The sequence below is a fragment of the Monodelphis domestica genome, chromosome 3 (assembly GCF_027887165.1).
Source record: "Monodelphis domestica isolate mMonDom1 chromosome 3, mMonDom1.pri, whole genome shotgun sequence".
Taxonomy (NCBI): domain Eukaryota; kingdom Metazoa; phylum Chordata; class Mammalia; order Didelphimorphia; family Didelphidae; genus Monodelphis; species Monodelphis domestica.
In genome coordinates, this window is record NC_077229.1 from 70348089 (window position 1) to 70373862 (window position 25774).

General features: G+C 42.4%; 1 protein-coding gene across 1 annotated transcript in view; it reads right to left on the minus strand.

Annotated features, from left to right (window-relative positions):
- The window catches only part of LOC103092531 (mucin-16-like), a 178052-nt gene that overhangs the window by 121182 nt on the left and 31096 nt on the right, over nt 1–25774 (minus strand). Inside the window, exons 12-17 of the mRNA XM_056820976.1 lie at nt 20255–20362; nt 16693–18849; nt 16078–16191; nt 10397–10495; nt 5604–5717; nt 1182–1289 (exon numbers count right to left, since the gene is read on the minus strand). Of these exons, the coding sequence (XP_056676954.1) occupies nt 1182–1289; nt 5604–5717; nt 10397–10495; nt 16078–16191; nt 16693–18849; nt 20255–20362 (2700 nt within the window). The remainder of the gene's footprint in view (nt 1–1181; nt 1290–5603; nt 5718–10396; nt 10496–16077; nt 16192–16692; nt 18850–20254; nt 20363–25774) is intronic.

Sequence of the window (25774 nt, forward strand, 5' to 3'; positions counted from 1 at the left end):
TGAGTCTCCTGGAGAGTGTCTCCTGGAAATAGTCTAGAGGGAACTTCATTGGAGACTGCAGCTTGGATCCTCACTCCAACTTAGACTGACTCCTGGACTACTTGGTTGGGTGAGTGAAAAGGCTGACTCCCCTCCTAGTTTCCTAAGAGACTAGCTTCCATCTTGGAGGAGGCCACATACTAGTATAGGTATTTTCTCTAACCTCTTTCGCTATTTTATTGTTTCCCCTCTATTTTGGTAAATAAACTGTATCCAACCATTAAATTTAACCATTTAACCTTTACATGGGGAGGTTTGGAGTCATTCTGAGAGATCCCAACTGTACTGGGGATATTACCCAACCTGACCATTCACATTCCATAAGCACCTCCACCCTTCAAGTGCCTGAGATACACTGCTACTTTAGGGAGGGTGGTCACCTGGAAAATTACTTACAACAGGAATAAACCATTATTTAAAAGGATCAACCTGACCTGACATCCAAATACAAAAATAGGGTGAGGACCTACTGTTCTTGATACCAAACTAGCAGTTTCTGCTGATGTAGACAAGAGATTGCTAAAATTCACCATCTCTATCTAACCCTTATTTTAGATGGGACCAAGATGACCAGACAAATATTTTTAAACTCTTATTTTCTGTCTTAGAAGTTCCAAGACAGAAGAGTGATGAGCTAGGCAATGGGGTTAAGTGACTTGTCTAGGGTCCCACAGCTAGGAAGTGTCTGAGGAAAGAATTGAACACAGGACCTCCTATCTCTAGGCCTGGCTCTCTGTCCACTGAGCCTCCTAACTACCCCTTGTGATCAGGTATTGATTAATATAATCCTAAAACTCAAGCTCCAACAGGTAGATTGAGAGAATATGCCAACCAGAGCAGAACCTTTGTTGCCCTGGATCAAGGAGTAGAAGGGTTAAATCTTGATATTTGATGGAATATACATGTAACAATAAAGGTGATGTTTTCTTTCCCAAAAACCCTAGAAGTTTTTCTAGAGTCTCCATGAATATAATATATACCCTGAGAGAAAGCAGAGGGGCAGTTCTGTGCAAGTCCCTTCTGAGCTCTTTCTTTCTCTAACTGTGAAGATAATTGCATCTATCCTCTACAAAGAACAGGCATCAAGGGCCCAAGAATAGTGAACCTCCTGAAGAGAGGGCAGAAAGGAGTCTTCTACTTACCTGTGGGACTTCCAGAAGACAATGTCACCAGGAGGCCACTTAATGCTTCAGTGCCTCTTGAGGCTTCATAGCCTGGGATGTGTGTAGTGATCATACTAGCTTCACCATCTATAAAAATGAATAAGGTATTGAGATACTTTCTGAGTGACCCTGGGCAAGTCACTTAACCCCCATTGCCTAGCCCTTATTGCTCTTCTTCTGCCTTGAATGGTTCCAAGACAGAAGTATTTTTAAAAAGAGAGAATGAATGAGATATTCATTTGGGGAATAACTGAACAAGTTGTGGTATATGATTTGATAGAATACTATTGTGCTATGAGAAAGAAAGAGAATGGTTTTGGAAAAATCTGGAAAGACTTAAATGAACCGATACAAAAAGTGAAGCAAGTAGAACAAAGAGAACCTTGTAGATAGGAACAATATTGAAATGATGATGAACTGAAAGACTTGGCTACTCTGATCAATACAATTCTCCCAGACAATTTCAAAGGGCTCATAATAAAAAATGCTATCTACATCCGGAGAGAGAACTAGTGAACTCTGGGTACATATTAAAGCACAGTTTTTGTCATTTATGTTTCTTTATGCTTTTGACAACATAGCTAATACAGAAATGAGTTTTTCATGACTTCACATTTATAATGGATATCATATTGCTTGCCTTCTCAACTAGTGGGGAAGGGGCTGAAGAGAGAGAGAGAATTTGGAACTGAAATTTTTAAAATGAATGTTTAAAAAAATGAATGAATGAGGGATGAGTCCACAAATCAGTAATGTGAGACTCTTGGAGAACTATGAAAAATATGTTGCTCCTTTACAGACTGGTTGCAAATCCCCAATGTGTACTTCTCTAAACAATAGCTGCAGGAAATTTCCCTTACCAAGATCCTTTCTCACCATTGCATAATTTTTACATTTATTAGAATCATTGGAAATGCTAGCATTTCCCCAACAAGAGGGAAAAAAAATCCGCTTAGTGCAAAGACCACTAGATTTCACTCCAAGGTAGTGAACAGGAATCTGATCACTGAAGTCCAAAACAGAGATCCAAAGGAAAAAAATACCAAGGAAAGGAGATTCTTGTGGCAAAGTGGAGACTTCTAGAATGGTAGTCAGGAAGAGCTGAATTCAAATGAAACCTCAGACACCTACTATGTTGGATAACCCACTGAGAATCACTTGATTTATCTCTGCCTCAGTTTCCTCACCTAGAAAACGGGGGTAACATCTACTTCTCTGTGAAGCTAAAATGAGACCGTATTTCAAAAGCACTCTACAGACCTTAAAATACTCATAGTATCATCATCATCCTTAACCCAAATACAATTCTCATCTCTCTCATCCACTCATGTCCTCTAAGGCCACTTCAGTTCCCCTTAATGTGAGGCTTAATTAGAATTCTGTTTACTTATGAATTGAATGGAGCTAGCAGGTACAGGGACAGAAACAGAAGCTGTCCCTCTGCCACTGTTGCCCTCTGAGGATATGAATGCTAGGATGGGAAGTTCTGATGTCCAGACCACCTATGTTCTGACTAGAGGCAAGTGGACAACTAACTCTGATGATTCTACTGAGCTGCTCTCCAAATGTGTAGCTGAAACCTCTGAGAGAGAGACAGACAGACAGACCGACAGGCAGAGCCAGAGACAGAGACAGAGAGAGAAAGAGAGTCCTAGGAGTATTTATCCTTGTCCAGTCTATAGAAATAATGAAGACGGGCAGAGGGGGGCAGAAGATGACTCAGTGGATTGAGAGCTAGCCTTAGAGATAGGAGGTCTAGAGTTCAAATCTGACCTCCCAGACATTTTCTAGCTATGTAACCCTGGGCAAGTCACTTAACCCCCCATTGCCTATCCCCTACTGCTCTTCTTCTTTGGAATCAATACATAATATTAATTCTCAGATGAAAGGTAATATTTTTAAAAGAAAGAAATAGTGAGGACAGGAGAAGGCATTGACCTTGTAGATTCATGGGCTGGACTGTGGGATTGGGTGCCTGAGGAAGGATTCAGGGAGGGTCCAACCAAGGTGTAATCAACTAGACTGGGAAGGTTTGTTTCTGCCCATGAAGAGGGCCTGGCCACCCAAACAGCTGAATTTGACATGGTCTCAATATTTTTACTATTACAAATTGTGACAGTTGTCTACTTTGACAGTGGAAAGATCAAGGTATAGCAGGGCTAGTCCCTACTACTGAAGCTGTGTTGACCTTCAGGGTACATGTACTTAGGCTCTCAGAAAACTCTTGGATTACTTTCCCTGGTGCTGAGACAGTGAGTTTAGCTTTGTGGAAACAGTGGCAGTTGAGCTCTTGCTCCTGAGAGTATCTGCTCCCAAAGATTTCTTTTAGCAAACTGGATAGTACTTAATTCTTGCTATTCTCTTGGGATGAGTGGCATGTGTCCTTGGACTTTAGGTCCTGCTAGCTTCTATGTCCACAATCGTGCCCATGAAAGCCTGGGTCTCTCCTAGTCCTTGGTTAGAATAGAAGCTATTCTGGCCCCTGCACTAGAGGCCTCAGATGTAGTAAGAGACAATAAGGATTCTGTGTCACTCTTCTGTGGAATTTTAGTGATCAATAAGACATTGTGTCTCAAAGAGTTCATCCTGAGTCAAAGAAGCCAGATTTGAACCTGATCCAGTATGGACAGGGGTCACTATGGTCACCACTGGCCACGATGCAGAGCTTTTCTTTCAGGAAGTCTAAGCCTCAGATCTTGCTGAAATCTCTCCAAAGACAGTACTAGGGAAAACTGAAGCTCTCATTTCATGTTGAGTGCTTCATTTGGAGGCACTGAAGAGATAAATCTAGTCATCTTGATTATTATACTATTGGAGTCCAAAAGAGTAAGATGTTTATCTCTCAAGGCTGAATCCACCTATGACCTTAGCCACAGTGAGAAGAGGGACCTGAATGGCAACTGTTCCTGGAGTGATCTCCACGATAACTGTCTCTCTTACAATCTCTGAAATGGACTCTCTCACTGTGGAGCCAGTCATGGGGATGCTAGTGGACTTGGTTGATCATATCAGATCCATTCACATTCTGAAGCATCACTTTGCTCCTGGGGGAGAATCCCATGACCAGAGTAGTTGTTTGGTGGTATATGTCGGGAGGGTTGATGTCATTGTGTAAGGAGTACCCATTTCTTTTCAGCAGGTCTCTTTCTTTCACAGCTATAATAGCCAATCCCCAATATCTCACTTGCCTCTCCAAAACTCAGTATGGATGCTTCATCCTAAAAAGCTCTTTCATCAATCAAAGAGGTCTGCCAGAGACTTGAACCTACACTCTAGCCATTTCCTCCACAGTCTCATTATTGCCTTTATTGCCTGTGCCAGAGACCATCTCATGCACAATTTCACCCTCAATCCCTTAAATGAATGTGCTGGATTCCCATGGTCCCAACTAGTGACTGCCTCTCCTGATTTATTATTCATAAAATCCAAGGTAATGTTTATTACATTCCCTTTTATCCCCCAGAACAACTCTAGATCCGGAATCATAATCAAACCATCTCCACCATTCTTCCTCAATGTACGATGTCGACCTACTCCCCTAGGTCCTCACTCACCACCCCTGTACTATGCATGACCAAGTTGACTCTCCTTTAGCTGTGTTGTCCCTCCATAAAAACACAAATTCCTTGAAGACAGGGGCTGTCTTTGTTTTTGTATTTATATCTCCAGTGCTTAGCATAGTACTTGGCAGGGACTAAGCATGTAATACATTTTTTTGTTCTTTCATTCACCTCTTCCACACAACATCCACATTGAGGATGAATTTTAACTGTATTAGATAGCTGCTTATATGGAAGTTTCCTGACTTACAAAAATCACTTGGAATGGGAAACCATATTCAAATAATCTGCATGTACAATATCAATCATAACCAAGTAATCAACAAACGGACATTTCAAAAAGACACTCTATGTGTCAAATACCAAGCAAGGTACTAGGGATGAGAGGAGGGAAAAGGAATGAGTCATTCTTATTCTTATGGAAATGATCATTCTAACAAAATAAATGGCATTTCTTTGGGCTCTGTTGGGAGGCTTGCAGTGCCCATGGTTTCTACAGATATTGTGTGTCCAAAGACACAAGCTCAGATGGAGCTATAGCTACTGAGGGAGAGAATATGGCTCCTCTGTTTCTCGGGCCTGCATAAGTAAAAATCTGATCCCCAACTGGCTATTCCTTCAGAGGCTACACTCACAATTACTTTTCAGAGGGAAAAGAAGTGAAGATATATATCCACTAGGTCTTAAACTGTGATTACAACTCCATTCTCAAGACTTATTCTCAAACTTTGAAGATGATTGATCTCTAAAATAATTTCATGTTTCCTCTCTAAGACTGGGAAACAAGGCCCTAAAAAGGGTAAACTTCCAACACAGAGACAGAGAGGAGGTACCTACTTACCTGTGGGAATAACAGTAGACACAGGAGTCAGGGGATTCCTTATCAGTGTTACTGTGCTTCCTGGTTCTTCATGGCCTTGGGCATGTGTGACTGGCACCACACCAGCATCACTTCCTACAGGAAGAAGGGAGGGGAGAAACCAGAGCTCAGTCAAGTATTATTAGTGGACTCACAAAGGAAAGTACATTGTTGCTACTAACTGCTAAGACCAAAAATACATGGCTTCTCCGACTTTCCACCACACGATAAATAACCAACTTTTCCCCTTCAAAGCACTGACTCTCTGATGGACAATCTCCATATATGTTTGATTTAGTGGAATCAGAATCCATCAATAAGAAGAGGAGAATCACTTTAGCACAGGGATTGTGAAACTATCCTTTGCATGGAGATGAGGAAGCCTGGAGAGATGACACTAATTCAACAGATATGGAGCCAAGAAAAAGTCCCTACAGTGGCCCAATGGAAGGCTAAAGAGAGGAAGGACCTGGGAGGAAGACCCTTCTCCTTAGAAAGACACAAATCAACCCTCCCTGGACAGACACTCCCCATTTCCTCCAAGGCCACACCCCAATTCCCTCCATGGGAAGCTTATTTAAAATATGCTTACTTGGGAAGAGGCTGGAAGTGGAAGGCACTTGATCAGAAACAGAGGCTGTCCCTGCCTTGACACTTCTGCCCTCTGTGGTTGGGTCAGAAGGACTGGGAGATGCTGTTGTCCAAACTTCCTGTTTGCTGGCTGGAGGCAGGGTGATAGCTGGAGTTGGTGTTGCCTGTGGGTTTCTCTCTGACTCTAGAGTCAGGCCAGCTGGCCCTGGGTCCTCTAATGAGGTAGCAGTTTCAAGGGAAGCTGTGCTTGTCCAGGCCTTGGGGGTACTTAAGGCAGGAAAGGAGCCTGGCCCTGGGCTCAGAGATTCATGAATGAGAGTGTGAGGTTCTGTTCCCAGGGAGGATCCATCTCCTGTGGTGACAATCAGATTGGGAGACCTGGCTTCTACTTGTGATGAGGATCTGGCTGTCCAGGGTGCTAATCTTGACACAGTTTCCACATCGACATCCATGCTGCTAGAAGCAGTGACGCTTGGTAGTGGAGAGTTAAAGGTCACAGCAAGGCCAGTGCCTACTGCTAGGGCATCATTGGCCTCCAGGGTAGACATGCTGTGACTTTCAAACCCTTGGGCATTTGTCCTTGGTGCCAAAGCAGTGACTTCAGAAGGCATTTTGGAAACAAAAGTAAGTGTGCTAGTGACAATTTCGAGTAATTTCTCTGTTGGCACAGTGGACAGTGCTTGTTCAGAGCTCAATGCATACTCAGGACTAGTGGCATGTGTCCTGGTGCTTTCTAAAGGAGAGAACAAGGTGGGAGAGTCTCTGATGGCCTCTGTTCCTGAAATGCTGCCTATGGAAGACTGGCTCTCCCCCAATCCTGAGATGAGAGTGGAAGATGTTATGGTCATTGCTCCAGTTGCCTCAGTTGCAGTAGAAGATAATGGGAATCCTGCCTCACTCTTCTGTGGGACTTCAGTTATTAGTGGACCTTGAATTTCAGACAGCTCAGCCTGGGTCACATCATCCAGACTTGAACCAATATCAAAAGGACTCACTGTGGTCACTGCTGGCCACAGGGAGGAAGGACTTGTGTCTCTGGGAGTCACAGCCTCAGAACTTTTTTGAATCTCTCCTAGATTCATAGCTTCTGTGTTGATCCTTGGAGGAGCTAAAGTGCTACCTTCTATCACTTTTGCTGTAACAGTATTTTCTGTGATCTTTGTGGTAAAAGTGTTCACAGAAAGTGTTGAGCCTTTTTCTAAGATTTCATGTGGCTCACCATGAGCTGTCATCCCCAGGACAGCTGAGTCAGCAGAGGTGACCAATGAGCCTCCAGGATGAGTGTCTGAGACCACTGGGGATTTAGGAGTGGTCAGTGGGGCATCTGTGTTATTCTCTACCACTGAACTTGGAAACTTATGACTAAGAGTGACCACAGGGGAAAAGGGAACAATATCTGTGATTTTTGTGCTGGAAATTAGGTGCATGGAGTCAGTCCTGGGGGAAACTGATCTCATGTTCTTGGTCATGGGAGTAACCTTAGATGAGGTTATGGTAGTTGAAAAAGAGTGTGTGCTTTGCCATGTAGGAGTGCTATCTGTCCCAGTGATAGTGAGAGCCCCAGCTTCAGCTATGGTTGACAAAAGAGGAACTGTGCTTTGTCCAGGGAGAGCCACAGGGCTGCTGGTGGTGGTAAGACGCAATGCTGAACTCACTTGAGCATCTGGGCTCATGGAAGCCATGGAGGTATTTCCCATCATCTTGGCTGGGACAGTCTTAGCTGTATTTTCCATGGCCAGTGGGAAGTTTGAGGTCTTCTCTAAGTCTCTAGTTAAGATTTCATAAGCTAAAGTCACCTGTGGAGTTGAGCCAGTATTGGTACCTGACATGTTTGATACACCTCCCATAGTAGCAGCTGAAGACCCAGGAGGTCCAGGCAAAGAAGGGGTCAGCAAAGCACCTGTGCTCTCTTCCATTGTGCCCAGTAGATTTTGGTTAGGAGTGATCTCAGGATGGAGAGAGACCCTGTCTGTGACCTTGCTGCTGAAGATGACACTTATGCTGTCAGTCCCAGGAACATTGGAGCTCTTGTCTTCAGCCTTGTAAGTAACCCCTGAAAATGTTACAGGAGAAGAAGTGGAGAATTTGGATGGCAACATGGATATAGGATCAAGGCGATTCATGGTAAGATCTGTAGCTTCAGCTGAATTCGAAGACCATGGAACCACTGTTCTTGTACCAAGGAGAGCCCCAGAGATGCTGCTGATAGAGACAGCAGGTGCTGGTGTAGTCAACACCAAGGATGAGTCTGTCTCTTCTCCAATCCTGGTCCCTGTAGTACCTGAGGTGTGGGGTGGAGAGGTATAGACAGCTGGCTTTGGGCTGGAGCCTTCCACTGGGTTTGATATGAGGTCAGCAGTGCCCTCAGAAGGATGAAAATTGCCAGGGATGAGTGTGCTGATATCTGACTCTGTAGTCCTGCCTGGTCTACTGGTCTCCCATTCTGGGGTGATGCTGGGGGCCAAGCTATTCTGTAAATGTACACTTTCCCTGCTGCTAAATTCAGTCACTGGTCCAACAGAGAGTGAACCCTCAGCAGCGGTGGGCTTCTTGCTTTTCCTACCCTCTAAAGGGGGTGAGGGGACAGTTTTGGAGTAACTGGTCCCTTCACATAAATTGGGCAGAGAAGTAGAGGCCATGTCAGGTTGAAAAGTTATTCCAGGACCTGTGAAGAAGTGCTCCCTGTGAGTGATACCAGGGGTGTCTGCATTCGCTGGGAAGGTGCTGGACACTGTTTTATCTTCTGTTGGTCCTTCTATAGACACCAATGAGGTGTTTGTGTCTTCTCCAGACGGTGTTGGAATGATGCTGGGAGCAGTGGAAGTTAGGGCAGCTGAGCCTGGCCCTAGTGTGGTAGGTCTCACTGACAATTCAGGATTTGGTGTGGTTTCTGTGGCACTTGAGGCTATTGGAAGTGAATATAGAGGCACAATGGAGGTGATTTCAGTTCCTGGGGCTGAGACAGCAATATTGAAAGAATCAACTGGAGTGGACCATGGAGAAGGGGGGGGGGGATGCTGGAACTCCCTCCAAGAGTTATTTCAGCTATAGGTGTGTCTGCAAGGGGTGTAGAAAACATTGTCCCAGATAGGCTGATGTTTAAGGGACTACTGGAGCCAGGGCTAGCTGTGGGTTCTACTGGAGTCATGGAGAGTGAGGGCCTCGCAATGGCCATGGTGACTCCAGAGGATATCTCACTTGGAGCTAAGGGTGAAGTGGGAGAGGACACAGTTCTCCTGTGCATCCCAGGGATGAGGTCACCTGCTCCAGTGGGTGCAGTGAGAAGTGGGGCTTGAGTGACTGTGGCTCTTGGAGTTGTCTCCATGACACGTATGTCTCTTTCAGTGTCTGTAATGGAATCTCTCCCAGTAAAGCCAGTCATTGGGATACTGGTGGAGTCTGTTGGTTCTCTTCCCTGGTCAGACCCACTCACTTTCTTCAGTGTCCCTGAAGTCTCAGTAGAGAATCCTGTGACCAAAGCAGTTGGTTGAAGTGTGCCTAAGGGTTGATGAGGGAAGTTTGGGGTCATTTGGACAGAGATCCCCAGAGCCTGTGAGGATTTTGAACTTCCTGAGAAGAGCAACCAATCCCCAACCCCTCACATTAGCACCTTCTCCCTGACAAGCACTTTCAAAACAAAAAGACTCTGACAGAGATTAGGATCTACTTTTGCTCCAGGGTGCATGGCCACCATGAGAAAGTATTAAATAAGAAGAGACTGATATGTAGATGGATCTGTCCTGTCATCTTGCCCTCAGATGAGATAGGGATCCAGACTCAGACAAACTGCCTGATGGATACCTGCTCAGGTTAAATGGAAAATGAAGCAGTAATCATTTGTTTAGAATCAGCTACTCCATTGAGGGTTATAGGTGCTGGGCATAGAAAAGCCTGTCCTCCAGTAGCTGACTTTTATCATAGTAAATTATATGTATACACACAAACTAACACAAGAAATGGACAAAATCCTCCATGAGCTCTTCATCCAAAGGCTGGTATCACAGTATACATCTGGGCAGACAGTAATGGGACAGAGGAAGTTGCCGGGTCTTACCACCTAATCACAAACTTTCCTGTTCTCAGACTATGAAGATGAGTCCATATCATATCTCAAAGCTAGAAAACAAGGGCCCAGAGCAAGGATGAATACCAGTATAATAGAAAGAAAATAAATATTTTCTTACCCATGGCACCTACAGTAGATTCACTGGTCACTGATGTCATGTCTCTTGCTGATCCGTGGTCTGGGATATGGGTGAAGGGCCCTACATCATTCTCACTCGCTAGAAGAATAAATGAGAAACATAAATCTCAGCCACAGGACTGGGGGTAGAAAGGACAATATGTTGTCCCCTTGTATTCTGATGGAAACTCCAAAATATGTACCTTTTTTACTTCATCCTTCATCTAGCAGAGAATCTCTCTAGTATTCCCATTCTCTCATTTTTTTTTCAAACTCGCCAGATCTAATGACAGCTTTCCTACTTCCCCATCCGGAAAAAGCCTTCATTTTATCCACCTGTCCCTGAGAGGTATAATCTGTCTCTCTTCCCTTTTGTGACTGAAATCCTTGAGGAAGCTCTCTATAAAAGGTGTTTCCACTTCCCTTCTTCCTTTTCTCTTTTTAACTGCAGTCTGGTTTTCAACCTCATCACTCAAGTAAAATTGCTCTCTCCAATGTTGTTAAACAATCTCTTAATTACAAAAATCTCTTAATGGCCTTTTCTTAATCTTCATTCTTCTGAAGTTCTCTGCAGCCTTTAATACCATCACCCTATTCTCTTTCATTTTCATAACAAAACTCTCCTGGTTCTCTTCCTATTTTCTAACTCCTCTGTTTTAATCTTTTCTGCTGAATTCTTATCTAGGTCATAAATGCTTAATGTAGATGCCCTACAAGGCTTTGACCTGGGCCCTTTTCTTCTTCTATAAGATTTCACTCAGTGTTCTCATAAACTCACAAGATTTAACTCTCATCTCTATACTGATGATTCTCAAATCTGGTCATCCATCCTTAATCTCTGTGGTGACTTCCAGACTTACAATTCCTATTGGACAACAGCCTATTGCAAATCTTACATAGGGTGTCTTATGGATGTCTTAAACTCAACATGTCCAAAACTTAACTCATTGCCTTTCCCTCAAAACCTTCAACTCTTCCTAACTTCCCTTTGGCTATCCAGGATATCACTATCCTCCCAAGTCACCCAGGCTCATAAGCCAGGTTGTTGTTCTTAAAAAAAAAAAAAACCCTTACTGGGGGAAGCTAGGTGGCTCAGTGGATTAAGACATGGGCCTAAAGATAAGAGGTCCTGGGTTCAAATTTGACCTCAGACAATTCCTAGCTATGTGATCCTGGGCAAGTTATTTAATCCCCATTGCCTAGCATTAACTGCTCTTCTACCTTAGGACCAATTATTGATTCTAAGACAGAAGGTTAGGGTTTACTTTTTAAACCCATACTTTCTGCGTTAGTAAAAAATTCTATCTCAGAAGGGCAAGGACTAGGCAACCAGGTCATTGTTGACTGCTCACCCTCTCACCCACCATATCCAATCTGTTGACAAGGTCTATAGATTTGTGTTCCTAACATCTTTCCTATATTCCCTTTCTCTCATATAACCCTGTAACTACCTAGTATAGGCTTTCCTCAACTCATGCCTCAACTATTGCAGTAGTTTTCTGGTTGATCTCCCTGTTATTAGTCCCATCCCACACCAGTCCATTTCAACAACTTCCAAAGTGATCTTCCTAGGTCTGACTATATAATTTTCCTACTCAATAATCTCCAATAACTTCTTATTTCTTCAAGGATAAACTATAAAGTCCTGTTTAGCATTCAAAGTTCTTCATAACCTGCTCCTCCTTTTACTCATATTCTTCTTATACCTTACACATCCTTCCTCCAGTGACACTTGTCTTCTTGCTCTTCCTTACACTCACTTTGCTAACTCAATTGAACTTTGGTCAGACAAAATTGTAAATATTCCTACTGTGTTGCACCCAGTTGCTTTATACTGACACTGCAATTCAAAGTGGGGAAGGATTGGGAAAGTGGGAAGAAAGACTTTTCAGGACATCAGCTCAGTGTGCTAAGAGTGGGACCAAACTCAAATAAGCCTCTGCTCTAGAAACACAAGTGCTGCATTTTTATAAATACATGCAAATGTCCTATTGTGATATTTGATCTTGCATATAAAAACAAAAACAGTTTTCAGTAAAAAAAAATTCATTGGTTGTCTAAAATCCCTGGAATACTTTTCTTATTTCCCTGACTTTCTTAATTCCTTGCTAAAGGCTCCTTTAGTTCTCAGATGATCCCTCTAAATTCCAGTGCCCTGCTTTGCTTTATTATCTCCAATTTATCTTGTTTTTATATTTTTATACATAGCTGTTGACATATTATCTCTCCCACTAGACTGTAAGCTTCTTAAGATTAAGAGTGTTCCTTTGCCTTTCTATCCCCTGTGCTCAGCACAGTGTCTGAAATAGAGCAGACACAATAAATGTTTATCAACTGACTGATTGACTGACTGATTCTGCCTAAGGAAATTTTCCCTGTCTTGCTATTATTCTACAGGCTCCATATATGTTAGACTCAATACTAATCACCACAGAAGGGTCCTTGTAGCTCAGGAACCAGCAGAGTGTGCTACTATAGAGAGATGAGGGATCCTGAAATGCATTTACTCACCCAACAGATGTCATACAAGGTCTTAAGTGTAACAAAAAAAAAAGCTCTAAGAGGGAAATGGAAGGGAAAATTATTTCCCCTTAGATGTTAAGCTCTCCTCCCTGGCCACATCTGAACCCCATCCTCCAGTGCTAAAGAGGAAGCCTGCTTCAAACATTCTTCCTTAGTAACAGGATAGAGCTAACAGGTACATGAGCAAAAGAGAAGTTGTCTCTGCCCTAGCGCTGCTGCCTTCTGTACTGTGGGAGCTGGGCTCAGAGAAGCTGATGTCCAGCTTTCCTTTGTGCTAGCTGGGGTCAGGATGATAGCGAGAGTTGATGTTTCTCCTGAACTCCTCTCAGACTCTACAGTCAGACTGGCTAACCTGGAGTTCTCCAATGAGGAGGTAGCCCCAGGTGAGCCTGTGCTTGTGGAGGCTGCCCAAAAGGTAAAGGCAGGAATGAGGCTTGGCCACATGATGTTGAGTTCCTTTTACCAAGGACTCTTTCACCAATAGGGGTGGCTTGTTTCCCCCTGTGATGAGTGCCTGGCAGTCCAGGAAGGTGAACTTGATTCAGTCTCCATATCCATGCTATAGAAGCAGTGATGTTTGACAGCAGAAGATCCTGGTCACCACAGCACTGATCTTCACTACTGAAGCAATGCTGGCCTCCAGGGTAGCTGTGTTCTGATTTTCAGAATCCTGGCCAGCTGTCCCTGGTGCTCAAACAGTGACTTCAAAAAACATTTTGGAAACAAAGGTACCTAAGCTAGTACCTATTTGTAGTGATTTCTCAATGGATAGAATGAACAGTGCTTGGTCACTGGTTGTTGCCCTTTTAGGACTAGTGGAATATGTTCTGGGGCTTTCTAAAGGAGGGTATCAGGTTGGAGAGCTCATGCTGGCCTCTGTGCCTGTGTCAGCAGCCATAGAATCTTGGCTCTCCCCTAGTCCTAGAGTCAGAGCAGAAGCTTACTTTATACTAGTTCCAGTGGACTTGGGTACAGGATGAGAAAATAAGGGTCCTATGACACTCTTCTGTGAGTTTTTGGTAACCAGTAGAATATGAGTTTAAGATAGCTCCATTCTTATCACAGCAGCCAGGATTGAACTTGATTCAACATAAACAAGGACCAATGTGGTCAGCATAGACCACCTGGAGGAAGGGCCTCTCCCTCTATGAGTCCTTAGACTTCTTTGGGATATCTCCTGGAATTGTACTAGGAGGAGAGCCTGAACTCCCTTCAGTTCCTGTGCTAAGCAATGGAATTGCTGGAGAGATACCTTTTATCACCTTGATTATAACAATGCTAGCTATGGCCTCTGTGATTAAGGTAATAAAGGTAGATTATCTCTGATTCTTGTATCTTGGCCACCATGGGCTGTGGTTGTCAGGATATTCTACTTAACAGAGGTAACTAATAAGTCTTATTCTGTAGAAGTAGTGTTTAAGGACAGGGTTTTCAGGAAAAGAAGTGATATGGGGCTACCTGTGCTTCTTTCTGATTTAGTACTTGGAAGCTCAAGAATGAGAATGCTCACAGGAGAAAAAGGAACCATGTCATTGACCTTGCTGATAAAAGAGAGACTTGCTTTTTTAGTGGCAAGAGCAGCTGAGTTCATGTCCTTTTCAATGGGAATAATTCCCAGTGAGGCTACAGGGAATAAAGGAAGAAGAGTCTCCTGACAAGTAGTATTGAAGCCTATCCAAGTAAAAAATAGAGACTCTGGATTTCAGCTGAGGCTGAGGACCAGGAAGTGCCTATTCATCCTCCAGAAAGAGCTGTGGAGCTGCTGGTGGAGATAGCAGGTATTTCATTGTCTGAAAATAAGTTTGAGACAGGCTCTGCAATGAGCCTAGTCCTTGTAGTATCTGAGATGTGGACTAAAGTGGTCATCTGGCTCTGGGCCAGATGAGGACAACTGTTGGCTCTTCAGGGAGAGACAGCCCATATGTGAGTGTGCTGAGCTCTGAAAAGAGTTGAGCTATTTCTTTTATTGACCTCCCACACTGAGGTAGTGGTGAAGGAGAAAACACCACTGAGCTGTCCACTGGCCATGGTTCTGAATTCAATCACTTAGGAAGCAGAGGGAATACCCCTCTTAGGACGTATCAGCTTAGTATGATCAGTTACAAGAGGTATACTTGAGCTTCTCTGAATTCCAATCATGGCAATGTTCATAATGCTCCCTACAGAGGGTAAAGGGACAATCTTGGACTAGCCAGTCCCTTCACTTAGGCTAAGCAGAGAAGTGGAGACCCTGTCAGGCTCTGAGATTGTGGAATATATGCATTCTGAGTGATTCCAGGAGTTTCTGTGTTCCTCTGAAAAGGTGCTAGACACTGCTTTAACCTCCACTGGCCCTTCTCTAGATACCAAGAAAGAACTTGTGTCTCTCTCTCTATCACCAGATGTTGAGATGATGTTGGGAGCAGTGGAGGTAACATAACAGATAAATCTTATTCTGTTACTGACTGGGCATCCTGCTTTTCTGGAATGATTTGCCAAGGTACATCTTGGGCAACTTCTCTTTACTTTTAAATAAGACATTTGCACTAGATGAATGAGGTCCATTCAAATTATATATATGGGATTATATATATAATCCCACTAAGGTGAAGCAACTCAAGTCTATGTCCATGTAAGTATCTGTTGAAGTAGCCAGAGAACTTTAATTCAGAGAAGTGGTGGCTCAAAGGGAACATGATGGTTATCTTCAAATATCTGAATGATTTTTCTTTAGAAGATAGGTTCCACTCTCTTGGTTTGTCCCAAGGGCAGAACCATAACAATAGATGCAAAGATTAAAGAAAAATTGAGGCTGATATAACTTTCTAACAATTAGGGTTGCCCCAAAGTGAGAGGCTGTCCCAGGAAGTAGTGGGTTCTCCTTCAGTTGAAGTCTTAATGAAAAAATTAGATATGCTGCAATGAGGATGCTTGTTGGCTAGGCTGGAGTGGAAATTCTCCTGAGTGGAATTCACTCAAGTCTCTTCTAAATACAAATTTCCTTACTTCGTTCTATAATCCTTGAGTGCTTAAAAGCTATGGCAAAACCCATTCTCAGAAACCTGTTCCTCTGAAATTATAATGATGAACCAATGAGTCACTGCCATAGAGCAGGAAATGAGACCTCAGGAATGGTGAACTTCAAGCAAAAGAGGGACAGAGGAACCATCATCTACTTACCTGCAACATGTACAGTAGACACAGGGGCCAGCAATCCACTTGTCAGTGTTATAGTGTCTCCTGGTACTCTGTTGTCAGTAATATGGGTGACAGGCTCCAAACCAGCATCACCACCTGCAGGAAAGAATTAGGAAAGTGTCCAGGCACCAGATCTGTCTGATTCCTCAAAGGAAATGCAGTGCCCCTACTGATGGGAAACCCCAAGAAACATGCTTTCTGATATCTCTTGCCTCTTACTAGATAATGGGAGTTTCCCTTCCAAAGTACTACTTCTGTATTGGACAATCCCCATATATGTTCAACTAACTGGGAATATCTTATTTTTAGCAACAAGAATCAGAGAAATTTTGAAACCTGAGACCCTTTAGACTATCTTCTCATTGAGAGATAAGGGAGACTAGATTTAGATTATCCTGATTTAACAGATATAGACTTGAAGTCCAAGCCCCAAAGTAGCCCAGAATTGATATTCAAAGGCAGAGATTCACTGGAAATGATACTAATGCCTCTGACCAGATACAATTCTCATTCTCCTGCAAACCCCATCCCCTATTCATCTCCTCCAAGACCATATCAACATCCTCTAAAGAGGAGGTTAATTGTAAGTCAGCTTACTTGTGAACAAGGTGGAGCTGGGAGCTGCAGGGGCAGAAATAGCTTCTATTTCTTCCCTAGCACTACTGCCCTCTGAGGCTGTGGATGCTGAGGTGGGAAGTGATGATGTCCAGACTGCCTGTGTTCTTGCCGGAGTCAGAGTAGCAGCTAGAGATGATGTTTTCACTAACCCTGAGGTCGTCTCTGATCCTGCAGTCAAGATGGCTTCCCTTGATCCCTCCCAAGAGGGAGTAGTACCAGGGGGAATGGCACTTATCCAAGCCACAGAAGTGGCAACAGTAGGAGAAGCATTTGGGCTTTGCTTTGGAGATTCATAGGCAGGGCTAGAGGGTGCTGCTCTTGTGGAGGAATCCAAGGAAAATTCACCTAAGGTGGTATCAACTAGACTTGGAGAGCTTGTTTTTGCTGGTGATGGGGGACTGGATGCATAGAAAGCTAAATGTGGCGTGGTCTTCACATCTGTGCTGATAGAAGCTGTAGTCTTGGTCAGTGAAGACATCAAGGTCACAGCAGGCCTGGCCCCCACTGCTGAAGCAGTGCTGGCTTCCAGAGTAGCTGTGCTTGGACTTTCAAATCCTTGGGTACTTGCTCTTGATGTAGTGACTTCAGAAAGTATTGTGGAAATAGGGATTGGTGAACCAGTGTCTCCTCCCAGTGATTTCTCGGTGGGCATATTGGACAATGCCTGATAATTGCTTGTTACTCTCTCAAGAGTAGAGTCTTGTGTCCCAGGGCTTCCCAGGGAAGATGAAAAAGTAGGATAGGTCCTGTTGGCCTCTGAGATGGTACCCTTGGAAGTCTGGATGTACTGTAGGCTTGAGGCTGTGGAAATTGCTATGGTCCCTGTTCCAGTGGCCTGAACTTCAGTAGAGGACAATAGGGATTCTTTATTACTTCCCTGTGGAACTTTGGTAATCAATGTTCTTTGAGTTACAGATGGCTCATCCTGGGTAATAGAAGACAGACTTGATCCTTGTCCAAGATGAGCAAAGGTCATTGTGGTCACACCTGGCCACTGGATGGCAGGATTTTCCTCTCCGGGAATGAATGATGTAGAACTTGGTGACATCTCCCCTGAACTGGTGCCAAGAGGAAGGACTGAGTGATGGACCCTGACAGTGCTGTCTGTGGTTAAGGTGGTCACCATATCTGTAACAGGACTAGTCATGGCCACCATGTCCAAGGTGGTCAAGGAATGATCTAATGGCACCTCTAAGTCTGCAGGTGGAACATCATGAGTCATCATCTCCCGTGGAGCTGACCCTATAGTAAGGAGGGTGTTGTATAGAGTAGCATAGCCCTCTGCCCCTGTGCTGGACTCTCCAGTAGGGCTTGTCCTGAGATCAAGGGAGGTCTCAACAGGGTGAATTGTGCTATCATCTGATCCTGTAGCACTGCCCCCTATACTCATTTCAAACACATGGGTGGATGTGGAGACCAAACTATTGCTTAGTAGTATGTTGTCTTGAGTGGCGAAATCTTGGATCTCTCCTGGACTGAGACTAGGAGGAATAGCTGTATTGGCAGTCACTGGTCCAGTTGAAGTGGTCACCCCCTCAGAATATGAGGATTTAGGGGACTCCGTGGTAGGAAGTGCAGCTTGGCTCGCCAAGGCTCCTGTTCTAGTAGGTGAAGGGACAATTGTGGAAAAGTTGGCTTCCTGACTTACATTATAGGGGACAATAGTGGATATTGTCTTAAGCCAAGGAAGAGTTGAGGGTCCTGTGGAATATGTTTGCTCTTTGGGAGTTGCCCCGTTTTTGTCTTTACTCTCCACAAAGGAAAAAGACATTGTTATGAGCCCAGTTTTTGCTTCTGTGGATGCCAGGGATGCATATGTGTCTCCTACTGCAGCAGTTGGGACGGTGCTTAGAGCAGGAGTGAGCCAAGAAGCTGAGTCAGATTCTGTGCTTGTCGGGACGTCCAGCTTCTCTGGGGTGGTAGCCTCAGCTTGCACTGGAATGGATGAAGGTATTTTCTCTGTTTCTTTGCTACTGAAAGATGAAAGAGAGGAAGCCTGGGAGGCAGAGGAGCTAATGTCCATTTCTGAAGCCAAAGCAGTTGTCTGTGGGGCATCTGGTGAAATTGACCTTGATATTGGTCCCAGGCCCATACTGGTGCTCTCCATGGTAGCTGTGTGTGTTCTAGATGTGGTCACTGAGAGAGAAGAGGAAAGAGTCTCAGGCAGGCTGGTCTTTAATGGAGTACTTGAGTCAGAGGTAACTGTGGTCTCATCTGAAGTCAATGGGAGCAAGAGGCTACTGCTACTAATGCTCACTCCAGAAAATGTATCAGACACAGCAGGGACTTCTATTAGTGAAGTGTTTGATTCTATAGGTGTCTCAATTCATTGGTCACTTATACCAGTAGGAAAAGGGTACCTTGTGGATTGGGTAGAAGGAACTATCTTATCTCGATGGTAGTTGCCTCTGTTGGAGCATTTGAAAGAGAAGCTCTGACAGAGTTGGTCACAGAGATGCTGGTGGGCCCTGGGGAGTCTTAAGTTATGGGAGATGGGTCTCCTGCCTGCGCATTTCTGCTTGGGAATCCTGGGATCAAACAATTGGTTGGGCAATGATATAGGAAAGGAAGGAGGGAAGACATCCTGCTATCCATTCTCATTTCTCTCTCAATAACTCAATTCTTCCTTGGGGATACACCCAACCTACCATTTCACTTTCTACTTCAGTGGTTCACATGGGCACCTCTTACCTAATGAGTAAGTTCATCAACCAAGGGGTACCATGAACTACTGCTATTCTGTGCTTACTACACTGATCAATTGATTGATCCATAACCACGCCGAGGGGACCCGATTCATCAAAGGATTATTCTTTAAAATCTTGAGGACCACTTGACCTCACAATAATTTGGGGAATGAATGTATGCATGCATGAAGAATGAAGGAATAAATGAATGAACAGAGGGGAAGCATTTGCTAGGAGAAAGAAACAAGATCATTTCTTAGTTCAAATTCCCCTGACATCCCATCCAGGGACCTGAAATAGGGAACTAGGCTGGGATAGACTTTATTCAAAATTCCTGATGTTAAGCTTATTTAGGTAGAGTCTTATTTAAGGAAAGGTACCAAAACAAAATAGGCCAATAACTTTGGCAGGTGACTACCGACCTCCAGTTCTCATTAGAAATTTATAAAATTTATAAAATTTTATATAGAAAATTATAAAATTTATAAAAATATTCTGAAGGGATATGATTTATTCTTATGTTATCTTTGTTTCATCCCAAATAAATTCTAGACAAGATACAGGTGAGAACAAGGAATGCAACAGATAGTCATGCTTTAATTAAGGACTCCCAGTCTGGCCTGCTCTAGTTGATCAAACCCAAAACACTTCTGCCGATGGGAAGAGGAAGCCATACATGATATGCTCAGGGAGAGTGATCAAGGGAACAATTATTGCCACAAGGGCTTGAAGCCAAAATGCCCCTCTCAAAGACCTCTTCACTGCAGTCTCTAAAGGTGGTTCACTGTATCTTCTCCAAAGAGTAGGAAAAATTATCCTCTAGTAGAAGAAACAGAGAGGAGGCATCTACCTACCTATAGGGCTGAGAGTGTCTTTGAGTGTTAGAGGGTTGCTTGTCAGTGTTACAGAACCTCTTGATGCTTCTTGGCTTGGGATTTGTGTGGTGGGCACCACATTTTTGCCTGCAGGAAGGAATGAGGGAGAGGTCCAGGGATCAGTCATGTTTAACTCATAATGTGCTAGAAATCAAATGCATGGTACTCATATGAACTAACTTCACAGTCTAAGATTGTGTGCATTCTGTTACTTATTTTTATTTACTATGGACTAAAATCCCCCTTACAAACCTACTCTCATATTTAGATACCCAGGGACCAGTAGAAATATTGTTTTCCCCAACAAGCAGTGGAGCCATAAGGCTATCCTCCTGTAGAATGATCTGAAGGGGACAAAACTAATTAAACAGACATAACTTTGAAATCCAGGCCCCGAACTAGCCCAAAATAGAGCCCCAGAGAGGAAAATGACAGGAGAGATTTTGCCCATGTGGCAACATGGTTAAATGGAAGGATGCTAGAAATATAAGTGCCTAAGATCTGAGTTCAATTCCTAGCTTAGATACTTAATTCCTGGTGTGAATTTGAGATTAACTCTCCCCTGCCCATTTTTAGATTTAATCACCAGAAGCATATCCATCCCACTTATACTTGAATGTGGGAAGTCTGTGACCCACGTGTGTGATAGTGGCTGATGAATCAGAATCAACTGATTGTCCACTGGGCAGTCCTAAGCAAAGCTTTAGCTGTAATTGGTGCATGTAAAGTGGAAGGAAGTCACAGGAAGTGACGAAAAGGAATGATCTTTAAAAATGCCAAGAACTTCCTGTAAAGATGTCTTTCATCTTCAACTTGACCTTGAAGGAGCTCTGGATGAGGATCTCAGACTGCTCTTGGATTTTTCCCTTAGAACTACCACATGGAGGGAGTGAAAAAGGCTGACTCCTTTCCTGATTTTTCTGAAGGGACTAGCCTCAGGAGAGGCCTACCCTCTTAAGAGAGACTTTGTGCATCCCCAGGCTCAAGGCTGAGGCTCCTCCGGCTAATGACTAATTAACCCTGCCTGGGTTGAGTCAGGAGTTGGAGCAAAATACTTAGTATGTTGGGTTAGATATCTTACCCTATCCTCTCTCTGATTTTTCTTACTTTCACTCTTTCTATATTTTATAAATAAATTGCTTAAAAAATCATTTTGGAATTGATTAAATTCCTGGTGACCCTACTCTTAAATAATCTAGTCCAACCCCTTACATTCTGGCCCTTACACTGGTATAACCTTAGACAAACTGCTTCCTTTCTAGGCCTCAGTTTCCTCATCTGTGAAATGGGGAATTTGAACTAAATTATCTTTATGTTCCTTTCTAGTGGTACATTTTATAACCCTTTGATGCTCTGCAAAATAGTATTTGCTCAAGGGCAGGAAGGAGCTAATAATCATCATCATCATATTTATACAATACTATATAACACACACTGTGCTAAAGACTTTACTATAATTTGATGATCTCATATTTGCTCTGACAACCCTGGATGTATGTGCTATCCTCATTTTACAGATGAAGAAACTGAGATAGGCAGCAGTTAAGGTCCAGTGATTTGATCAGGTCACACTGAATTAGAATTCTTTTCCTGACTTCAGGTTCATCACTCCCTACATTGTGTATAAATAATACTAGACAAGCAAATTTGTTCTTGATGTTATGCCAATAAAAAGGTGGTATTTCTGGTTGAAAATCAAGTTTGTATCCCAGGGGGAATAGATTAAAATATTTAGACACTGATGTAATTGAAAAGTGATAGACACTCTAGGAATAGCAGGAAGACATAGCAGACCAGCAGGAGAAGCAGTCATCTCTTCTGCTGATGGAAAAACCCTTAGTAATGGATGAGCTGCCATGTTCAATTCACACATTTAGAGTTTTACTATAAAGCCTGTATAAAAGCATATACTGAAAGAAGGTTTCTGAGCAAAACAAACTGGAGTTTTTCCCAATGAACATTGGTGCCCATGAATAAAACTTCTAATAATATTCTTCTTTTATCTATTTCACCCCACCATTTTGAAAAATAAGATAGAGATTTCAAACCACATATATTTTCTCCTGTCTTCCTTCACATTAATCACCAGGTTAAGAATATACTGGTCTACAATATCTGACACTATATACCAAGATAAAATCAAAATGGATACATGACCTAGAAATAAAGGGTGATAGCATAAACAAATAGGGGAATATGGAATAGTTTACTTGTCCAATTTATGAATAAGTAAAGCAAGACATCAAGAATTTTTAGGAGATATGAAATGGAAAATTTTATCACATTAAATTAAAAAGTTGTCTTGCAAACAAAACCAGTGAAACCAAGATTAGACAGAAAGCAAAAAACTAGGGGTGGGTAGATTTTTATAGCAAGTGTTTCTGTCAAAGGTCCCATTTCTCAAATATAAAGAGAACTGAGTCAAATTTTAAAAACTTCAAAGCATCCCCCAATGGATAAATAGTCAAAAGATAAACAGGCAATTCTCATCTCAGATGAAAAATTTAAACTATAGTTATATGAAAATTTGTTTCAAACTACTAATGATTAGAGAATTGCACATTAAAACAATTCTGTAATACCACCTCACATCTATCAGATTGGCTAATATGACCAAAAAGGAAAAATGATAAATGTTGAAGGAGATGTGAGAAAGTTAAGACACGGAATTGTGAACATATGCAACCATTCTGGAGAGCAATCTGGGACCACTTCCAAAGGATTCTAAAAGTGTGCATATCCTTTGACCTTGAAATACTTCTATTAGACCTGTATCCCAAAGAAATCAAAGGTAGAGGAAAAGCACCTACTTATACAAAAATATTTATAGCAACTCTTTTTGTAGTGACGAAAAATTGGAAACAGGGTATATCTATCAGCTAGGGAGTGACTGAATAAGCTGGGAATATGGTTGTAATGGAATAGTATTGTTCCATAAGAAATGACAAACAGGATGAATTCAGGAAATCTTGGAAAGCCTTATAAGAACTGAAACAAAGTAAAGTGTGCAGAACCAAGAAAACATTATACATGTTAAGAACAATATTTTATAGATGATCAACTATGAAAGATTTAGCTACTCTGATCAAGACAATTCCAATGGATGCATGAGGAAAGACAATATCCACTTCCAGAGAAATAACTGATGAATTCTCAATGCAGATTGAAGCATCCTTTTTTATTTTATCTTTCTTGGTGTTTTACTTGTTTTCTTTTGAAATATGACTAATATGGAAATGTGTTTTGTGTGACTTCCCATGTGTAATAGATAACAATTTGCTTGCCTTCTCAAAAAGTGGGGAAATATGGAAGGGAGAGAATTTAGAACTCATCATTTTTAAGTGAATATTAAAGGAACAGGTAGATGACTCAGCAGATACAGTGCCAGGGTTGGAGTCAGGAAGACTCGGGTCCAAGTCTGGATTCAAAAGATACTTTCTAGTTGTGTGACCCTGCACATGTCACTTAACCCTCTTTGCCTAGTCCTTGTTCTTCTGTCTTAAAAGTAATAGTTTTTTAAAACTTAATGTTTAAAAATGTATACATAAATGTGCAATCCTTAATGAAATAAATAAAAATATTTTAATTAGAAAGTTACCTAGCTCAGAGAGGGTATGGATTGACATCACTTATGTAAATTACAGTAATAGTAAGAGTTAGCACATATATAGCACTTTAAATATTGCAAGATACTTTACCCAACTGAATTCTAGATAAAATGGATGCGGGGTGTAGGGAGAGGAATAGAACAGGTATAGAGAGGAAGAGGGCTTCTACCATGGCAAATTTTTACTTTGGTGGCTAGAGGATATGCCTAACCTCTTTTGAACCCATATATTCCCCCATGAGAGAGAGAGAGAGAGAGAGAGAGAGAGAGAGAGAGAGAGAGAGAGAGAGAGGGAGAAGTATACATACATACATACATCTATACCTTCCAGCCATGATACCACAGCCTCATCTCAGGCTCTCTTCTCAGAACCCTGTTCTTTTCTATTCAGAGTAAAAGTATCCCTTCTTAGACATCAGCTAGGCAGTATAGTGAATGGAGTGCTAGACTTGGATTCAGTCAATCTATAAACACCAGGAATACAGAAATATGCAAAAGACATTCCCTGCCTTCTAAAAGCACACAAATCTAGTGAAGGAGACAAGCAAACAAATGCATACAAACAAGCTACACACGGGATAAATGGGAAATAATTGAGAGGGAATGCACTAGAATTAAGATAAATTAAGGAAGACTTTCCTTAGAAGATTATATTTTAATTGGTACTTTTAAAAAGCCACAGAAGTCAGTAGGTGAAGGTGAGGGACAAGAGCATTCTAGACATGGGAGACAGGAAATGACTAGAGCCAAGAGATAGAGTATCATATTATTGGAAACAGTCAGAAAATGACTAGAGTCAAGAGATGGAGTATCTTGTTCTTGGGAAAGCAAGACCAGTATTGCTGGATCAAAGGCTATCTATTGGGCTGTAAGATATAAGAAGACTAGAGGCAGAAGGAGGCTAGGTTATAAAGGGTTTTGAATGCCTAACAGGATGTTTATTTGATTCTGAAGGCAATAGGGAGCCACTGCAATTTATTGAGCAGTGACATCATCAGATTTATGCCTTAGAAAAATCATTTTGGTGGCTGAATGGAGAATGGATTGGAGAAGGGAGAGACTTGAGGAAGGCACATTCATCACCAGGTTATTGAAATAATCCAGGCATGAGGCAAAGAGGACCTGCACTAAAGGGTGTCAGTGTCTAAAAAGAAGAGGTAGTGTATTCAAGAGATGTTTAAAAAGTAAAATCAGCAGGCTTTAACAACAACTTCAATGTGAGGGGTGAGAGAAAGTGAGGAGTTGAGGATAATCCTAGGATGTAAGCCTGAGGGTCTGAGAGGATGATGTGCCCTCCAGAGTAATAATGTGGGGGAGATGAGTTAAATGGAAGAATGATGAATTTGGTTTTGGACATGGTGAGGTAAAGATGCCTATGGACATCCAGTCTGAGATGTCTAAAAAGCAATAGGAGATGTGATCCTGGATGTCAGTAGTGAGATTGGAGGTTAGGTAGATAGAAAATCATTAGCACAGAAATGGTAATTAGATCTGTGGGAACTGATGAGATCACCAAGTAGTATAGAAGGAGAAGAGACTAGGGCCCAGGACAAAACCCTGAGGGACATCAGTAACTAGAGGGGATTCTCTGGAGGAGGATCCAGCAATGAAGATTGAGAAGTAGCAGTCAGATATCATGATGGAGAACCAGGAGAGAGTGATGTCCTGAAAATCCTAGAGAGAAGAGAGTCTAAGGAAGCACGTCATGAAGAGCTAAGTTTGAACCCTGAATCAGGCACTTACTATTTATATAATCCCTAATAAGGATTCTTAAGCTCTCTGTCACAGTTTCCACATCTGCAAAATAGGAATAAGAGCACCTACTTCTTTCAGGGTTGTTGTGAGGATCAAATAAGATAGCATTCTATAAAACACTTTACAAAACCTTAAAG